The 15,810-nt window shown below is 46.8% G+C and overlaps 1 protein-coding gene across 6 annotated transcripts in view; it reads left to right on the top strand.

The window, feature by feature from the left end:
- LOC125162401 (two pore calcium channel protein 1-like) overlaps positions 1 to 15,810 on the top strand; it is a 62,953-nt gene that overhangs the window by 15,632 nt on the left and 31,511 nt on the right. For 5 of the 6 annotated variants that reach the window (XM_047853359.1, XM_047853358.1, XM_047853362.1 and 2 more), the window contains 2 exons: positions 13,618 to 13,709; positions 14,738 to 14,852. In XM_047853359.1, coding sequence (XP_047709315.1) covers positions 13,618 to 13,709; positions 14,738 to 14,852 — 207 coding nt within the window. Of the gene's footprint in view, positions 1 to 4,219; positions 4,539 to 13,617; positions 13,710 to 14,737; positions 14,853 to 15,810 lie in introns of those variants that run through there. The other variant, XM_047853360.1, reaches the window with a different exon arrangement.

The following is a 15,810-nucleotide window of genomic DNA, read 5'->3' as shown; positions in this document are numbered from 1 at the left end:
AAATAGTGTCCTTTTGGAACCTGAGGCACAGAACAGCCTCATCCACCCTTTTTTCTGTGGTTAATTGCAAGGGATTGATTGAAACCACTCCCACCACTTCTAAAAATTCTCACTCAACTAATACCTATTGAAAACCTTCTATTTTCTAGACACTGTTGCAGCAGCTTGGGAAAAATATTTGTGGACAAAATAAAGATTTCCACCCTTATGGAGATTAAATTCTATCAAGCATAAACAGACACTAAATAAGAAACATAAGAGATTAAAAATAATATGGCATGGCAGAGGTGATAAGGGCAATGCAGGAAAGTAAAAGATCAGGAAAGGAGGGCAGCAGGAGGGCAGGAGTGGATTGAAGAATTAAGTAAGATGGTCAGGGCCCATTTCCCTGAGAAAGTGGGATCTGAACAAACACTAGAAGGGATGGATGGGGAGTTGGGCAGGTGGGTGCTGGGGAGTGAGTAACCCAGGTTCAGGGAATGGTTTGGAGCTAAGCCCTTGTGGAATGTTTGAGAATCAGAAAGGAGGGCAATGAGGCTGGGACAGAGGGAATGAGAGGAAGGAGAAAGAGAGGGGTCAAAGACAGTGCGGGCCTTGCAGGCGCACGGGCACGTCAATGAGTTGAGAAGATTCACCCTCTACTGTCAACTATGACCCTTATATCCTGATCACTGCGCTGCAGTGTTTAAAACATTGTGCCAAATCTCATGGGATTCTAGGAGATAACTGGCAAACAGAATTAGGCAGATCCTTTGGTTAAATATGGACTTACTTTACTTTCTCAATGGAAACTACCTAATAGCTACTCCTATACAGAGCAGAGTGGTAATTCCGAGCCTCTGGGCCAGTAGTTCTGGGTCTGTGACCCCAGTGCCACCACTTTGAAGCTGTGTGGCCTGGGGCACGTTGATTCTCCTCTCTGAGCCTGTTTCCTTGGCTCTAAAGTGGGGATGGTAATCAGTGCCTGTTATTGGCTTAATTGTGCACCCCCCCCCCAACCAGATTCATATGTCAAAGTCAAGACTGCTGTCCTTGTATGAAATAGAAATTTGGATGCTGACATGCACAGAGGAAACATTGTGAGGACACAGGCAGAAGACGGCCATCTACAAGCCAAAGAGAGACCTCAGATGAAACCCACCCTCCAACACCTTGATCTTGGACTTCTAGATGCCAGAACTATGAGAAAGCAAATTTCTATTGCTTAAGCCCCCTGGTCCGTGGTATTTTGTTATGACAGCCCCAGGAAAGGTTTACAGTACCTTTAAAGGACTGTTATGGGGTGCGCTTTTAGGGAACTGGCGTCTAAAGGCTGTGCTTTCTAAATCTGATTCATTCTTACCCTGCAGGGGTGCATTCTCTCCACCAGGAGAGATGCTGCCAGAAACAGCCTTTCTCAGGTGCAACTACCAGAATTTTAATTTTTTTCCATTACAGAAAATGGTTTTTTTTTCATTAAATAGACAAAATTGCTATTTAAACTATATCTGTACATCCCCATTGATTTTACTGTATGTTGTCATAAAAGTAAAATAGAAATATAGTTAAAAATGAAACCTTGTAGGAAAATGTAAGAGGAAAAGGCCTCTCTCCATTCAAGTTTCTACTCCCTGCTGTGTGCTTAAAAGTTCAGCCCTGATGACAGTTTACTTATGGATCCTTCTAGGGAAATATTTTATTCATTTATCAGAAAATATAGGTATATGCAACCTTTAAAAATTTATACAAAAGATACCAAAATTTATGGACGGTACTCCCCCCCACCCTCATCTAACATCTTGTAGATTTTTTTCCTATCAGCCATACAGACCAAGTTCATTCTGTCTCCTGGGCTGTATGATATAGCTCACATAATTCTAAGTTCAAAGGTCAGGTGGTTCTGGGGAGGAAGGTGCCAAAATCTAGTCTTTCCATGAGGCCATCAGAGACCCGGCTGCTTGCACCTGTCTACCGTGCCACCTGTGGCCTCATCCTTACCAGAGGGTGACTGTAAGGTGCTTGCCAGTGGCTGCTGGGAATGTACGTGTTTTATATTACATTCATAGGACAAGGGGAGGGAAGAGAGAGAAAGAAGCCTCTCCTTGGGGGCCATAGCTTCTTTTTAGCCAGGCTGAGCTCACTTGAGTCACATATTTCCCTGAGACCGATTAACTGTTGCCAGGAAAACACCCTGTGTACATTGGCCTAAACCAAACAGGATCATCCTCTAGTGGGAGATGGGGTGGAGGCCTGACCGAGTCTGGGTTCCTGGGTCGGCAGGGTGTGGATAGTAGGTCGGGGGTCAGCAGTGTCTTCAGGGTAGGAGTACTTTTCATTTGCACAGAGCTGCACACAAGCATGTTCAAGTGTATGCAGGTAAAGCGAGATGTAGAGAAGGAAGGTCACCAAAACTGGCGAATGGTGGTTATCTTTGATTAGTTGTTTCAACTCTTTACAATGAATACATTTACATTATACAAAAAAAGATACGCCATTTTACATGCCATCAGTCACCACTTAGGATAGAAACAGAATAATTGTCTTTTCTCAAGAGCATGCAGAGTTTTATGGTGATCCTCACAATAAACATTCTAAGAACTATTTCAGACATCCTGTAGACATGGGTCGTTGGTGACAAGCTGGTGTGAATTCTGCTTTGGCATTTCACCTACTTACCATCCCCAGGAGGTGGGGATTCAACGATGAAAGTTTTCTGCCCCCTCCTCGGCCAGGTGCTTGTGGCCTAGTGGGGTGGGATAGGATATAAGAATAGAAGAACTGAGGCAGCTTGTGGTTGTTTTCATGAAGAGCATGGGACCACAGAGAGGAAGTGACCCACAGGCTGGGAGAAGTGGAGGAAGGGCTTGCAGGGGATGGGATATTAGAACTGTGTGGGGACAATCAGAGCAGGTGGGTGGTGGCAACCAGTGCCTGGCATGCCCACGAAGGAACAGGGGCCACATGGTGTTCTCACTGCAGGCCAGCCTCACGGCCAGAACTGGACTCTCGCATTGAAATGCAGGCTGGTGTCCTGTATTCATTTTCTACTGTGGTGTAACAAATTGCCACAAATTTAGGAGCTTAAAGCAACATCCTTTTAGTATCTCATATGAGATAATATATAGACATGAGACGATGCCCCGAGTCTCACATGGCTGAAACAAAGGAGTGGGCCTGGCTGTCTTCCTTTCTGGAGGTTGTGGGGGAAGAATTTGCTTCTAGGTTCATTCAGAGTGTTGGCAGAATTCAGTTCCTCGAAGTTCCCCTCTATCTTCAAGGTATTAGCATCCTGGCCGGGCACATTGAGCCCTTCCTGGGCTTCCTTCCAATCTCTCACCTCGTCTTCTGCTTTTCTCTTATGCTTTTAAGGGCTCCTGTGATTTTATTGGGCCAACCTAGATAATCCAGAATAATCTCTGTATTTCAAGGCCAACTGATTAGTGACCCGAATCTCTTCTGAGGAGTAAAGTAACAGTCCCAGGGATTAGGATGTGGAAACTTTTGCCAAGGCCGGGGTGGGGGACATGATTCTGCATGCTTCAGTTCTGGAGCTGGACCTTGGCAGCCATCAGTACCTATAGCACAGGGTCCTGATGAACCATCTGGGAGGATACCAGGCTTCCTGCTGGGTGACCAGGCCCAGTCCCAGCCCTGCCAGGCTTCTCCTTCTCTGAGAAGTGTCAGCGGAGTCGGTTGGTACTGGGTCCAGGGCCACCTGCCCTGCTGGCCAAGGCTCATCCAAGAATTGGCTTCAAGTATTTTACATGTACTATCATAATGAATTCATGACAACGTTTAAAAAAATCAGAAACAGTTTCATGAAAATCTGCATTTTTTCTTTCTCTGGAAAGTTCATCAGCTCTGGCAAAGCTGAGTTGCTGGCCAACCTGGAACTGGGGGCACCCCGGGGGAAGGGAGGAGGGTCTGTGCGCGCTCCCTGAAAGTATCTGCCCTGGGAGGCCCCACTGAGTCCACACCCAGTTTTCCCGGGGTCTCCACGAGGACGGGAAGGGAGGGAATCCGCGTTTACTGGGCCCTCGCCAGTGGCAGCCACTGACTCTATATTCACTCCTTGACTTCTCCGAACAACTATTTTGCTGGTGCGCCCACGGCACACGGTTGGGGCCTTATGCCAGGGTGGCCTCTAACCCGCGCCGCCACCAGCCGGAGCTCGTCCCCGGCGCCCCCTCGGCTGCCCGCTCCCGCCCCCGCCGGCTCCGCGTCCCCGCCCCTGGCTCCGGAGCGCGGCCGGGAGGCCGGGCGGGGAAGGGGCCGGAGCCTGGAAACCCGCCGCGCCCGCCACCCCCGCCACCCCCGGTCCTTCGCCCTCGGGGCCGCCGCGGGCCGTCCCCCTCCGTGGTCACGTGAAGAGCCGAGCGGAGCGCGCCCAGCGCGGGCATCCGGGGGCCCGAGGACAGAGTCCGCTGCGGCGGTCCCGGCGGTCCCGACGCTCCCGCACCCCGGCCTGCCGCGCCGCCGCCGAGATGCCCGGGGCCGGCCGAGCCGCGGGCGTGCGCCGCCTGCGCCCGCAGCCGTCGGAGGAGCGGCCCGCGCAGGAGGTAAGGGGGCGACGGCCGCCGCGCTCGCAGGACGCCCCGAGGGCTGGCAGCGTGCGCCGACGGCAGAGTCTGCGGCCCCGAGGTTTCCCTCCCCGCGCGGCCACCCCGGAGCTCCCGGGTAGAGCGCGACCTCGCGCAAAGCCGGCGCCGGCCGCTGGGAGTGAGGGCCCCGTGTGGGGAGGCGGGCGAGGAGCCCCTCCACCCCGGGGCTTACTCCGTCCTCTGGGCCGCGGGAGCCCTGGCACCCGGCGCTGCTCCGCTGGAAAGCGCACGGGCGGCCGCGGCTCTCGGGATCCGCGCCCCGGACCGCAGCCCTGCACGCTGCAGTCGTGCAGTAGGGGGGCTGTCAACCCCGCGCCGCCTTAGCCCGCCCGGAGCCGCCTCCCCCGGACGGGGCCCGGGCTGGGACCGGCGCCCGGGCTCCGTTTGGGGGTCCAGGGCCAATGAAGCGCGTCCCCGCGCGTCCCCGGGTCTGGGTGGCCCGTGCTCGCCGCACTGTGCTCCATGGCGGCAGGAAAACATCCGAGGGTCCCATTGCAGGGAAACGCCCGGCAAGAAGGCTGCAGGATGTGGGTCTGGGAGTGCTGATGCAGCGCCGGCTCTTCCGATCCCCGCGGGACGAAGCAGATGTGCTCAGCTCTGCACTTCTTTGGAAGACGTGGAGCTTTCAAGCAGTCATTCCTGGACTGTTGCCTTTCTCTGGACAAGCACTCAGAGCGGAGAGGGAGGCAGAGCTCCAGTGATAGGAAGCCCCCGCTTGATTCAGGAAACCCTAACTGTGAATGACAAGATGAGGGGGGCCCATGATCTGGTCGAGCCTCTGTTTTCCCCCTCTGTAAGGTGGGATGATAATTCACACCCACCTCAGAGGAGTGTGAAGGCCGTGTCAGGCTCAGGGCACTGTGCCTGGCCCATGGTAATGACAGCCAGGCTTCTCGGGGAACATTCATACGTGCTGCATTTCCTTCTGGTTGTGCAAGTGTGTGGGAGGTGAAGGGTGTTTTAGTCCCTTCTTCTCCTCCTTGAGCTGGCCTCTTCAGCTCTGGGCTGTTCTGGTAAAGCCCCTGCCTCTCCTCAGTGGGCTCCTGTAGCCTGCTGAAGAGGGCCCACGGGGCAGGCTCTGCGGCGTAGGATTTAAAAGACCTGCCTGGTGCATTGGCCTGTGTCTTTGGCCTGCTGGTCTGGCCACTTATAACAGGTGAATCCTGCCACGTCTCCTTAAGAGAACAGGTAGAGGAAGGCAGGTCAAGGAGAGAGAGGAGGGGAAGGATTCTTGGTTGACCGAACAGGCCCTGCCCCTCTCCTTCTGCACAATGATGGACCTGTGATCACCAGAATTTTCTGTAGCAAGAACTGTAGCCTGGAGACTGTCCATATCCTCCCTGTGTGTATTTAATGTTTCTTTGTCTGAATAAGAGAAGAATGTAAAGACACGAATAATTTGAGACCTCAAGAAATGCAAGGAAGGCTGAAAACAGCCCAGGGGAGCAGGCAGAAAAGGTGAGGAGCCTGGTACCAGCTGGTAATTCTCAGCAGAACCCCTCATTTTCCGAGATAACAGCGCTGATGGAGTCATTAAGCCAAGGCTCTGACCTAAGACACTTGGTAGCTACGATGGCATGATTAGTTTTGGGTCACTGAATAAAAAACTGCCTAGTCGGGGCGCCTGGGTGGCGCAGTCGGTTAAGCGTCCGACTTCGGCCAGGTCACAATCTCGCGGTCCGTGAGTTCGAGCCCCGCGTCAGGCTCTGGGCTGATGGCTCGGAGCCTGGAGCCTGTTTCTGATTCTGTGTCTCCCTCTCTCTCTGCCCCTCCCCCGTTCATGCTCTGTCTCTCTCTGTCCCAAAAATAAATAAACGTTGAAAAAAAAAATTAAAAAAAAAAAAAACAAAAACTGCCTAGTCATCTGAAATGCCATTTCCAGCCTCTCCTTTCAAGCAGTTTTTGAGAACCTTTTGCTGCCTGGTGTTTATTTTGGCAGATTCTAAAATGCAATCCCCTCCTTTGGTGCTTTTCCCAACAGTTCCAGCTGTGAAATTGAAATAATCCAATGCTAGTGATTCTCAGCCTTACTGTTGGTTATAATTACCTGGGGAGTTTTTAGAAGTGTATCTGGGTTCAGGCAGGCCCTACCCCTCGAGATTCTGATGTAATTGGTCTGAGTATGGTCTGGGTAACAGTAACTTTAAAGCTCCCAAGTATTGAAAGTGCAGCCAAGGTTGAGAGCCCATGTCCTGTATGCTGTTACTTTGTGACCTTTGTGATCACCTCTTAATATCTTATGTGCTTCTCTTCGAATGTTCCCTATTCTTAAACCTTTTCCTTCAAGTCTTAGATTACCGTGTCTTCAGGCTCTGGTCTTCCGGTGTTGCCTTATAGTGATTTGCAGAGAAGTTTTTTTTTGCAGGGGGAAAATGGGAGTAACCGGGAAGGCTTGGGAGAGTATTGGTTAAATCAGGGAGTCTTAAACTGAAGTGTCCACAGGGGCCAGAGAGGAATATAGGTGGCCTATAGTGGCCTAGGTGGGAATGACTCAGTTGGGGAGGAGAGTGGGGCTTGTGGTGACACGGAGGACGTGTTTTTTGCCCCAGGAAGACCACGGTTATCCACTTCCGGTTGGTTGTGGCTACACGGCCTATCATAGATTGCAAAAATGGCCACAAACTCTTCCCATCCTGGACACGGCCCCATTTGCAATGAGCCTTTGCAACTCCTTACATCAGGAGGTGGAGTCAATTTCTCCAGCCCTTGAGACCATTGACCAGGCGACTTGCTTTGGCCAATGCGACATTAGCAGATGTGACACAAGCAGGGATATGAAAAACACTTGAGCATCGGTTCTTGCCCTCCTGATGCTCCTGGGAATCCTTTGACCACCGATGTGTGGAAGAGCCGTGGCCAGCCTGCTGCCTGGCGCACATGCCTGAGACACGTGAGTGCGGCTGTTCTAGACTGTCTCCTCCAGATGGCCGTACAGATCAGCTAAGTTGACCTGGACCAGATGGGCTGCCTGGCTGACCCACCGAACTTGGAAAAAATAATGAGTGTTTATTTAGGTGACCTGAGTATCAGGGTGGGTAGCAAAAGCGTATTGAAATAGAGCCCAGCATTGCCAGATGTTATGACCTTTCAAAGAGAAACCAGAAGTTCAAATTTTTGTGTAAGCTCCAGTTTAAAAAAAAAAAAAAAATTGAATTAGTAGCCAGCATCCATAAAGCACTCTCTGGGCCAAACAAAACACATCTTTAGGCTGCCCTTGGCCTGCAGGTTGTTGGTCTTTCTGCACAGAGGGACGTGAGGTGTTTATACTAACAGCTAATTGCCATCTATTCTCTCACCCATCTTCCCGTGGCTGCTATGCCCCAGCTTTCCCTTAGCAGCTAGCTGTTTCTTTATATGAAATGTCCACAACATACTTCACAGCCCGGACTTCTGCTGGCAGTCTTTCCACTTGGAAATGGAAACTTCTGGTATTTCCAGTCTTCGTAGAGGAAGTGAGATTTGAGATGGGCCCGCAAAGAAGGAAAGTTCTAGAAAGGATACTCTTGGTTTTTATGTGAACAAGAGATCAGGCGCGGAAGTGGGGCTGGTGGTGGGGCCGTGGATGGCACACCCACGAGTTGTGGCCAGAGAAGAGGGTTTCTGTAGGGAATTGAGGGTGACAAAGTTGGAGACAAGGGAGATTGTGGAGCCCCTAAATGCCAAGCCAGAGATGTCACATTAGATTCTGTGGGCAATCTATGTAAAGAGAAGTCAGAGGAGGGAGATTGTGGAGCCCCTAAATGCCAAGCCAGAGATTTTACATTTGATTCTGTGGGCACTCTATGCAAAGAGAAGTCACTAGAAGCTTTTGAATGGGAGTTGGATAGGAAAGCACCGATCACCTCTGTTCCAGGCATCCGTGTGCTTGTAACCTGTGGGGGGAAAGAAGGGAGGCCGAGAGAGAGACAGACAGAAAGGACAGTCCTTGTAGTGAGGGAAAAACTGAGATGAGGGAATTTTCCTTAAAATTTATGGCAACTTCTTTTTACCTTAGGTTGTGGTTAGTTAGGTTAATTTTCTTCTATATCTAAATAAGGCATATCGGCTTTTTTCAAAGCACTTCTGTCAACAACTTCGTCAAGGTTCTTGTTTGACTTAAAGGTGTCTGGACCTTCCAGTTTATTCCTACACTGGGGGCTTAGGGAAGGAATTTCCTTGCTCTCTACTGAGAGCCTCTGGAAATGATGATTCCCTCCCCCACCTCCCACCCCGCCCTGTGCATTTTCTTCCCTAAGTGATTCCCTAAGTGATTCTAAGTTATTCACCTTTCCTCAGAATGCAAGTTTACAGGGTTGAGAGGGCCAGAGGAGAAAACACAAAAATCTTAAACGCATTTTTAATTTTTTTTTTCAACGTTTATTTATTGTTGGGACAGAGAGAGACAGAGCATGAACGGGGTAGGGGCAGAGAGAGAGGGAGACACAGAATCGGAAACAGGCTCCAGGCTCTGAGCCATCAGCCCAGAGCCCGACGCGGGGCTCGAACTCCCGGACCGCGAGATCGTGACCTGGCTGAAGTCGGACGCTTAACCGACTGCGCCACCCAGGCGCCCCTTAAACGCATTTTTAAATCTCGGGGACAGGAAAGGCAATGTCACAGCTTCGAGAAGAGGAGAAAAAGAGTCAAGTCAGTTATTGCCATAGCGCCATGAAGATGCAAAACATACAAGAAGCAGTAGTAAAATGGCCACGTTTAGACCAGTGATTTTCCGTCTTGACTGCATATTGGAACCCCCAGGGAACTTTACAAATTGATCCTGGGTCTCACCTCCTTGAGATTCTGATGTGGTCGGTCTGGGCAACGAGAGCTTTAAAAGCAAAGCTCTGAAGGTGGTGGTCTGAGCGGTGGGAGTTCTAGAACTGCTCCCCTGGCAGCCACTGGTGCCTTCCCTAGGTGGGGGCTGCTGCTTTGAGGTGCAAAACCATCTATTAGCTGCATGGGGGGGGGGCATTGCTATTTGGTCTTTGCTGTTTTCATGGTAGATATGGGCAGTGGTTCCCATATAAACTTGAAGTATGCAGTTTTGAAACAGCATGTCTGACACAAGCCCATTCTTGGGTTGGATGAAAATGATTTGTTTTATGGAAAGATACCAATGACCCTAATACCAGTAAGAATGCTCATTATAGTAAGGTTGCCTGTTAAGAGCACTTCTTCCCAAGGAAAAATGGGAAGGACCCTTAGGAGGTGCACGCAAACAGGATGGAGAGAGGGAAGATAGGTAGGAGCAGAAGACAGAGCAGATGAGGTTTTAAAAAGAGACATGTCAGAAATGCAATAGCTAAGGGTGGGAAAACTCTGAAACAATATAAAAGTAAATTTGCTGTTGTGAAAGTGTCAGCATATTTAAACATAACAGGTATGAATTCAGATGGCAAGGGGGGAGTTGAAAGAGGTGCCATGGTGCTTATTTCATTCATTCAGTGTGGGGATCCTGGGTGATGATTGATGGAGGTGACCTCCTGGGTCTAGCTGGGTGAGGAGGGATTGCTGGTGAGCATTTTTTTTTTTTTTTCTATTTTCTACCTGGAGGCCATGTGGATGATGCATCTCAAATCCACAATTGTCAAACTCCTTTTGTGCGGACAAACTGTTTCACTGGGACTGAAAGAATGTTAGTAGTATCATTTTTTTTTCAGTAATTGTTTTGTTTTTTTTTTTTGAGATAGGGAGAGAGAGCGCGAGTGGGGGAGGAGCAGAGAGATGGAGACACAGACTCCGAAGCAGGTTCCAGGCTCTGAGCTGTCAGCACAGAGCCTGATGTGAGGCTCGAACTCACGAACTGTGAGATCATGACCTGAGTGGAAGTCAGATGCTTAACCGACTGAGCCACCCAGGCGCCCCCCCAAAATATTTTTTAATGTTTACTTATTTTTGAGAGAGAGGGAGAGAGAGAGAGAGACAGAGAGACAGAGAGAGAGACAGAGCACAAGCGGGAGAGGGGCAGAGAGAGAGAGGGAGTTACAGAATCTGAAGCAGGTTCCAGGCTCTGAGCTGTCAGCACAGGGGTTTGAACCCATTCATGGGGTTTGAACCCACGAATCATGAGATCATGACCTGAGCTGAAGTTGGACGTTTAACTGACTGAGCCACCCAGGTGCCCCAGTAGCATCATCTTTTTAAATTGGGAACAATTAAATTGGCTTTAAGAGATTTTGCTTTAAATATATCTGTGTCTGTGTCTATGTCTATATCTGTATCTATAAACACAGGGCTTGATCTCATGACCTGGGCTGGAATTAAGAGTTGGACACTTAACTGACTGAACCGCCCAAGTGCCCCTAAATATGTTTTTTACACTTGATCTTAGCCAAAAGGCCGAGAAGTGATCCTAAATATATTTTTTAAAGGAAGGCCTTAATATCTTAATTCTTTGCTGTCCCAGTATGATCGATATGAAGCTTAATGAAACTTTCTTAAAATCTCGGGGACAGAGATTTTATATCTAAAATAGATTTCTGAGCATATCCTGGGGGGGGGGGACTCTAGTGTTCCTCAGTGTTCATGATGTTCAGTGGAAAAATAATTGGCATTAAGAGATTGTCTACTAAAATGTTTTTAATATGTAAAAGAAAAACGTGTGTTAAGTGTTTAACACATTTCTATGGTACTTTTTAGTGTTTAATAACCTGCTTTTAAAAATTTGCTGCACCGGCCCTGAAAATGCCCATGACTCAGGAGGTGATGGGTTCTTACAGTGGTTAATTCATCTTTGAGACTTTTGTTCCACATCTATTTTTAATCAAAACATTTATCTTTGTTTTGGGGCAATTTTTAACAGCTTTAGTGAGCCATGATTGATACATGTTAAACTACACTTACTTGAAGAGTGTAGTTTGATGAGTCTTGGTGAGCCTTGCTATCACAAGGAAAACACTTGGAATAGTAATACCACATTCAAGGTAATGAATGCATCTATCACCCCTACGGATTTCCTCATGCCTATTTGCAACCCACCCCTCTCTCCATCCCCTCCTCCCCCTGTCCCCAGGCAACTGATCTGGTTTCTGCCACTATAGATTCATTTGCATATTCTAGAGTTTTATATACTCCTGTAGTAGGTGTTCCTTTGGGAGATAGGAGTTAACTTCTTTCACAGAAAACTTATTTTCAGATTCATCCATTATGTTGTGTTTATCAGGAATTCATTCCTTTTTATTGCTGAGTAGTCTTCCATGGCATACATATATCACATTTTGTTTACCCATACATGTATCTGTGGACATTTTGGTTGTTTCTAGTTTTCGCCTCTGAAGTTTCTAGTTTTCAACTATTTCAAATATTTGCATACAGCTTCGGAGTGGTGTTCTCACATAGCCACATTCTTGGGTTGGATGTAAAGTCTCTATGTAGACATATGCTTTCTTTCTCTTTGGTAAAGACTTAGGAACGGAATGGCCCCAAAACTACCAAATTGTTTGCCAAAGTAAATGAACCGTTTTCTATTCCTACCAACACTGTGTGAGAGTTCTAGTTGCTTTACATGCATGTCAGCTCTTGGTAGAGTCAGTCTTTAGTTTTAGACATTGTTTAGTCTTAGTGGATATGTAGTGGTAGTTCATTGTGGCTTAAATATGTATTTCCCTCATGACTAAAAATGTTGAGCATCTTTTTATGTGCTTATTTGCCATGCATATATATATATATATATATATATATATATATATATCTTCTTTGGTGAAATGTCTCTTAAAAGACCTATCTTAGTAACTAATGTTTGTGTTTTTTAATGCAATGTGACTTACTTTTTTAAGTGTTGCAATATGACATAAATTTAGGAAATGCAGTCCTACAGTGTGTACAAATATATACTTTTGTCCAAAGTTTGGAACCTTTTGACCTCTCTGAATACTAGCTGCATTTGCAACATTGGCTTGCTTGACCAATGGTAGATCTCCATTCCAGTCCATACAGGACGATGTCCTGTGTTTTGAGGAGGTAACTCTGGTAATCGAATGGATAATCGGGTTTTTTTCCTCCTAGAGGACGAAGGAAGGTCTAAATAGCTAGTCTGTTTGTATGTGTTCTTTATCTCATTTATACAGAATCAGAAATGTGAGTCATCACCCATGGGGCTCAGCTGTACTGGTCATGAGGAGATGTAAAGTCAAATCTCAAGATGCCCCTCTGGCTGGTTGGATATTATCAATCATTTTAAATTATAAGAATGTTGGCAAGAAGCAGGAAACATGATGCTCATGTACTATTTAGAGGCATATCAAAGGTGTCACTGTGGGGGAAACAATTTGGTGGTATCTATCAAAATAAAAAAACGCAAAGACCTTTCACCCACAAGTTCAACTGTGTCCTACAAGCACACTCATATGGCACAAAGATATGCATGTGTGTCTGTGTGTAATACATATTTTAAAAAATCCAATGTAGTTGTGTTTGAAATAGAAAGAAAAGGGAGACACTACTTAAAGGAAGAGGCATTTGTTGAAAAGAACGGGGTAGATGTGTATATACTGTCATGAAAAAAAAATGTCCAGAATATATGGAGTGAGAAAAATAAGCTTTGGACCATATGAAAATAATTTTATTATTTTTAAATTATGTGTATATGTAGAGCGGGGGTCATACCTTGAGAAGGAGTTAGCTTCAAAAGTCATCAAAAAAGGCAATAATTTATTTATTTATTACCCTTGGAAAACACTCTAACCACTCATCAGGTACCCTAAATATAATTTTGTGTTTATCTGTTTGTGTGTATATAGCCCTATATGTGTTGGTATAAACGTACCATTTAAGTACATTTATACGTACTACTCAGTGCTTTCTCGTTTCTTCCCCTGAGAGCACACATTACAGGGCACACAGTTGGAATTCAGGAAGGTTAAGCGTGCCTGTGTCTCAGCCCCACCTCAGGTCCCAATGCCCAGGAAAGCACATACAGTACTCTGAAGGTTGATTACCTCTGGCGAGAGTGAGATGGTGCGGGGAGAGAGGGAGGAGGGTTTCCTTTTGTACATATACATGAAAAAGAGAAGCGCCCTTTCCTCTTCTGATTGTTGTTCTCTCCTTACTTTCTCCCAAGGAGGACCAGAACCTTCTCTTGGCAGCTGCCTATGTTTCTGATGCCCAGTACAACAGAAATGTTCCATTTGAAACATCTCCTCGGGCCATCAGGTAAAGTATTAAACTGTCTCCTAGAGCAACCTGTCCTTTAGTACTTACCAGTCTTGAAGTTGAACCCAAACTGAAGACATTGTCTCCACGAACATTTTGAGAAGTCTCTAGGATAAGGCATGGAGATTTGGATAAAATCCTAACATCCAGTGCTTTTATTTTTTTTTTTAAGTTGTAAGATGCTCTCACACATAGGGAAGCACTCAATAAATACATTAAGGACAGATAAATGAGTACATGACTAACATATAGAGCAGGAGATAGGGCATCTGAAGTGAATCACATCATCCTTTCCTTGTAGATAAGGTTGTCCTCTTAGAGCCGCTTAGGCGAAAAGACTTGTTCTTTTTCTTTCTGGTGCCTTCTGATGCAATCCATATATTTGTTCTTTTCGTAAGAATCATGCCTTTTCTCTCCCACCCCCTGAATGTTGACCTAAGACCAAAGATTTGGCTCAAAATAAGGAAAAAACATTTCCTATCATCAGGGCTCCGTGCCAGTGCCTCCAAAGCAACGAACAGACGCACGCCTCATTCCTGGAAGCTTCGAGCAGGTTGGGGAGACTGTCCCCCACCCCTAGGAAGAGAACTGTGTGACCACAAGATCTCTCTGAATCTACCATATTGAGATGGGGTGATGCACATTTTAGATTGGCTAGGCTACCATGCCAAAGCATAATAGGTCACTTTAACTGAGGGTTTACTGTGCACCAGTCACCGTTCAAAGTCCTCTGAAAGTATTCTTTTTATTACGGTCACAACCGCTATGCAGGAGGTACTGATCATAGCTTGAGACACTTAAGAGACTGTGGTTTGAGATGCGATACTATTGTTGCCTTTTTTTTTTTCTGTTAGTGTTTTGTAATGTGTGCTCAATTCAGTGCTGTCCCTTGCTCCCTAAGATTGAAAGGAAATGTGGCCAGAGCCCTATTTTGTATTTTGCCCACCGTTAGTCTTTTAGTGGGAAGTGTGAGTTTTGCTTAACTCCTGCTCCTTGTATATAAACACCTTTATTCTTTTCATCTTCAGACTTTACTATTTTTATAACCACTGGACAATGCAAGTAGCCATCTACTTCTTTATTTGTGTCGACCTCTCTCTCGCCCTGTTTGAAGAACCGGCACTGTTTCCCCTGCCTTTCTTGGTAAGGATTAAAAACAAAATGGCTAACCAGACTTTGTCATTGATGAGTTGGGCCCCATGCCTTCTTCCTTTTTTTTTTTTTTTTTTTTTTCCCAAATTTCAATAAATACGAGTGTGGTTTTCTTTTATTATTGTTTTTAAATGTTTGTTTATTTTGAGAGAGAGAGAGAAAGAGAGAGAGGGCGCTTGTCCGCACCTGTGTTTGCACAGGGGAGGGGCCAAGAGAGGGAGACAGAGAATCCCAAGCGGGCTCCTTACTGTCAGTGCAGAGCCTGACTCCGGGCTCAAACTCAAACTCATGAACTGTGGGATCATGACCGGGGCCAAAATCAAGAGTTGGATGTTTGCCTGACCGAGCCACACAGGTGCCCTGGATGAGGTTTTATTTTCATTGCTGGGGTTTGTTTGGAAGAATTCTGCCTACTCGCTGAGCGATGCTTCCGTCTCAATTATAAGGCATTTTATTATTTATTTATTTATTTATTTATTTATTTATTTTTAACGTTTATTTATTTTTGAGACAGAGAGAGACAGAACATGAACGGGGGAGGGTCAGAGAGAGAGAGGGAGACACAGAATCTGAAACAGGCTATTTATTTATTTATTTATTTATTTTTAACGTTTATTTATTTTTGAGACAGAGAGAGACAGAACATGAACGGGGGAGGGTCAGAGAGAGAGAGGGAGACACAGAATCTGAAACAGGCTCCAGGCTCTGAGCTGTCAGCACAGAGCCCCATGCGGGGTTTGAACTCACGAACCGCGAGATCATGACCTGAGCCGAAGTCGGACGCTTAACCGACTGATCCACCCAGGCGCCCCTATAAGGCATTTTAAATGGAGTAGAGGTTTTTTGTCTTCCGTGTCTGCAGGGATGAATTGGGTAGACAAATGATATTTTCAGAGCGTATCCATGAAAGGGTGAGTAGACAATGTCATAATTTAGTGTGATACGCAAC

The sequence above is a fragment of the Prionailurus viverrinus genome, chromosome A3, assembly GCF_022837055.1.
Source record: "Prionailurus viverrinus isolate Anna chromosome A3, UM_Priviv_1.0, whole genome shotgun sequence".
In the NCBI taxonomy this organism is placed as follows: Eukaryota; Metazoa; Chordata; class Mammalia; order Carnivora; family Felidae; genus Prionailurus; species Prionailurus viverrinus.
The sequence above is the reverse complement of the archived record's forward strand: the minus strand, read 5'-3'. Positions and strand labels throughout refer to the sequence as shown.